This window comes from Pecten maximus, chromosome 10 (assembly GCF_902652985.1).
Source record: "Pecten maximus chromosome 10, xPecMax1.1, whole genome shotgun sequence".
NCBI classification, from domain to species: Eukaryota; Metazoa; Mollusca; class Bivalvia; order Pectinida; family Pectinidae; genus Pecten; species Pecten maximus.
This window is the reverse complement of record NC_047024.1, coordinates 29,828,670-29,832,711: the sequence shown is the minus strand read 5'-3', so window position 1 is coordinate 29,832,711 and position 4,042 is coordinate 29,828,670. Positions and strand designations below refer to the sequence as shown.

General features: G+C 34.6%; 1 protein-coding gene across 1 annotated transcript; it reads left to right on the top strand.

Annotated features, from left to right (window-relative positions):
• The first annotated feature begins 813 nt into the window (after nt 1-813).
• Nucleotides 814-2,798, top strand: LOC117336450 (C-type lectin domain family 4 member M-like). The gene is made up of 3 exons (XM_033896968.1): nt 814-1,062; nt 1,281-1,451; nt 1,920-2,798. Exons 1-3 carry the CDS (start codon nt 864-866, stop codon nt 2,171-2,173), a joined length of 624 nt encoding a protein of 207 aa, XP_033752859.1. The 5' UTR covers nt 814-863; the 3' UTR covers nt 2,174-2,798.
• Nucleotides 2,799-4,042: the final 1,244 nt, after the last annotated feature.

Here is a 4,042-nt window from a genome sequence, read left to right as displayed (position 1 = left end):
TTGTCTTCTTTTTATTCATAAATTACACATATACATTTTAATGTTCGACCTCGATATCTTATAAGTAAGTTCGGTGTGTTCGTTCTTGTTAACTATACCGGTGCTTCTATTGTTAACACCTGATTCTCATTTTAAGGACATGATACTGACTTGATTATAGTCAATAATCAATCAATAGTCTTGATTTATAGAATAAAACAAAGAATATGGACATAATAACGAAATCATAATTCCAATTCAAAGTCGATAAAATGAGGACAAAATATGAACACAAACATTTAACTTGTATGACGACCCTCTTAAAACAAGGAGAATACGACCAGGTGTCCGGAAGAGTAAGCGTCTTCGCTTCATCGACGACACCCGTCATACGAATCCATATCAAACTTGGTTTAAGAGACAGTCTGAAAATGAAAACTATAGGGTTTGGATAACGAAGCCATGATAGGCATATCAACAAGCATCGACCACACCTAGCTTGATATCGCAAAAGGAATCAGAAATCACGATGCTGACCATAAAACGTTCCCATTATCTTTATAGGTATTACCTGGTGGATGTTAACCATTCTCATTGTCTATATATCACTGTATGACCCGGCGGATGTTGTCGATGTAGCAGTACATATACCCATCTGTGGTATATGACCATATATTCCTTTTTAGTTTTTAGGGGCCTCGGTGTATACGTTTGTTATTCGCCCATAGTTTGACTATAAATGTCTTCATTTATATGCTAAATATTGCTTTTTAGTATTTTCTTGTTCTTTTTCTGACCGTTAACTTCATTTTTTTCTAGCTGTAGTTTTTTGCGGAGTAAAATCAAGGCTATGGACAACACATACCGTCAACTACCCTTTTGAGATGATTGGTCATATCTCACAGACGCAACGTGTTGTGTCACGTGGTCACTGTGCGATGCTCTGTGAAGCAGAGGAGATGTGTTACATGTTTGAATATGAAGACATAACCAGCAAGTGTAACGTGTTCAATGGATTCCAACAGCATATTGGTAACGAGACATTCCCTAATGGTCCACGTACAGTATACAAAGACAAAGATCGTAGGTAGCATTTTATTTCCCGTATTTTCTTATCAATACGAGAATAGCACACGTTGAAAAATGGATTTAAACTTCATGATAAAATAAGTGTTAAAACGTCGAAGATCATAAAGAAAAATCAAGTAAAACATTGATTTTATTATTTTGTACTTATTTTTAATTGTATCAGTATCAGGTACTTTATGATATAATTTATCACATACTTTTATATATAACAGGATGTGCAAGAACAAGCTACACACTGGTTAGAGACGGGCTTATGTGTTATAAAGTTTACGAGGAACAAAAAACATGGAATGACGCATATCTCGCATGTCAAAATGACGGAGGTAGACTATTTGTCATCCAGAATTTCATGCAAATCGAATACTTACTTACATATGATGCAGGTATGTTCGCTTGTTATGTCAACAGAACTTTCTCATTCGATGACAATATGATAATAAACATGGTCGGATACCCAAGGTTGACTGCACAACGCTACGCTACACTTATCACCGTAGTGTAGTAGAGCGTAGTGCAATCAACCATGGATATCCGACGATGGATACATTTATCACTTATCACATTTAAATGAAGAAAATGATCAGCAAACACAAAGCAAAAACATTCCATCTATGATCACCCCTGAAGCAAGTGATCGCTTTCTGATAAAATTGAACAACGTGCAAATTATAAATTGTCCTTCTCTGTTATGAAATTCCTTCGTCTTGCTGGGTTCTGAAAATATGAAATTAAACAAATATCTTTGGAGATCCCTCTCTTAACATGCAAACGAGGCCGCCATATAAAGCTCTCATAATGCAGTACGAAAAGTCAGTTTGTTTTCAAAATGTCTTTTTATTTTTGAATTTCAGATTCACTTGCAAAAAGATTTGCATGGATTGGTTTGACAGACCAGAAACTCGAAGGCGAATGGATATATGTTGATGGAACATCTTTTAACGAGTCAATATGGCCGTTCGTCCGATTTAACAATAAATGCTCCAGATATCAACTGAATCAGGACGAAGCTGACTGTGCCCATCTAAACGTAAACAAGAGATATATATACGATTGTCATTGCAATGTAAGCAAGCCTTACATATGTGAACATCCCCAACTTGTTTAAATCAAGTCAGTTAATGGTTTACTGACCATCAATCAATATCCTAACGGAAGACAGAATAACCACACAGCAAAAAGAAGGACAACGTAAATGTGTTCACAAATAAGCCGGAGATGAATTGGTTTTTATATTTCATTTATTTATCTTATCAAGCATTATTTGCTAAATTACATACATTAAATAGTCAAAATTAACCATCATTATGCCATTGTATGCAGACTGTCGGACCTAAAGTTTCGGTTCGAGAGTAGATTCTTTACAAATGTTAGAACCGAAGCAAAACGAGATAGGACAAAAGTCATTAATTAAAAATAAACGCTAAAATCCCAATCGCAAGAGGTTACAATAGTAAATACCGGTCTATCTTCTTCAGCTGTGGATGTGACAGAAATGTGACTGGCAGAAAACAAAATAATTATAAGAATTTTTCATATAATCGGCCTGTTATGCAGTCATAATATCATAATATGGACAATGGCATTACGTGTTGAATTGAAAATGGCTAACTACATTTAATTTTGTTCGACACATTTGAAAACCTGTGAAAATGTCAGTTTTCTCAAATATCATGCATTATAAATTGATCATTTCATGTGAAATCGTATGAAACCCGCCTCAAAGTTTTCAAAGACTCATTTTATAAAATCTTATATGAAATATAAAGACATTGAAGGTTTTCTCTCTAATGTTCATTTAAGATAGACAGTGTTGATAATACATATATTGAACATGATACAATCATCTAAATCTGCATTCTTCTGTATTGTAGATCTGGACTTTATCCTGTACATTAAACATTTACACAGCTTAACATTTATTTGGGGCACTGACAAACATTTCAAAAAAATTGATGGAAATCATTTGTCGACATTCAGGATCAGAAGTGTCACATAAAATAGTGTTTCAATCGTTAGAGGAGACGAATTAGAATGAGATGATATTCTCCTATGTCAAATGCGTGCCGATAGGGAAGCGCCATTCAGATTGACCAAGCTAAACAATTAACACGAATAAATTTCAGAAGTTAAATGTAGTTTTATCAGATTAGGAACGCTGGTTTGTTGTATGGGGAGGGAAAGATTTAATTTTTAAAATGCTGTGTGGTGTTATGTACATGTACAATCACTGCACACCTCCCTTGTATGTGACAATACTGATCTGAAAAGTCCATCGGGAATGTGTGTGTTTATGATTAAGATATTATTGTGATCAGGCACAAATAGTGTTATAGGAGATTTGTTTCACCGCAACGGTTTGTACACTGTTATAACTGTGTCCTAGATTAGAACAAGACTTCAAGGTAAAGCATGTACAACAAGAGGATATACTCAGTAAGCGTTAACAAAACAGCAAACGGAGAGCATAATGTTTGAAAACTTTTAGACGAAAATCCTGGTAAAATGCATGGAGAGCAAGACCAAACGTTCCAAGGAGCAAGACAAGATATTTTGATATAAGTAAAATCTAAGAAAATGTTGCATTTTGAAGAAAGTGACAAACGAACATTGATTGCGGTGATGAAAATGAATGGCCATGCAATACATAAGAGACATACATTTTGCATCTTCATCACAGGTTTATAAATGTATATGATATTGACAGGGCAGCAGAAATGTAACTACCAGGAAAGGGAAATTACACCATAGGAAAACTTAAATGATCACCTTTTAGTATATGAATATCAAACCGTTCATATCGGTAAAGATGTTAGTAAAGATCATATAACAAATGGTGGTGGTATATAAATGTAGTGCTCGAGATTTCAAAACAGATGCAAAAAAGTTTAAGGCTTTACAGTAAAATCAATTCATTTCACAGTAGAAATGAAAAGCAGTTGCTACGACGTGATCATATGTGTAGACGTGTGCATCA

What these genes read in the sequence shown, in the direction of transcription:
- LOC117336450 (XM_033896968.1), top strand. Translation starts at nt 864, where the DNA reads ATGATTGGTCATATCTCACAGACGCAACGTGTTGTGTCACGTGGTCAC. An exon ending in AGTATACAAAGACAAAGATC is followed by an intron (nt 1,063 to 1,280) that starts GTAGGTAGCATT and finishes TATATATAACAG; the next exon opens with GATGTGCAAGAACAAGCTAC. An exon ending in CTTACTTACATATGATGCAG is followed by an intron (nt 1,452 to 1,919) that starts GTATGTTCGCTT and finishes TTTGAATTTCAG; the next exon opens with ATTCACTTGCAAAAAGATTT.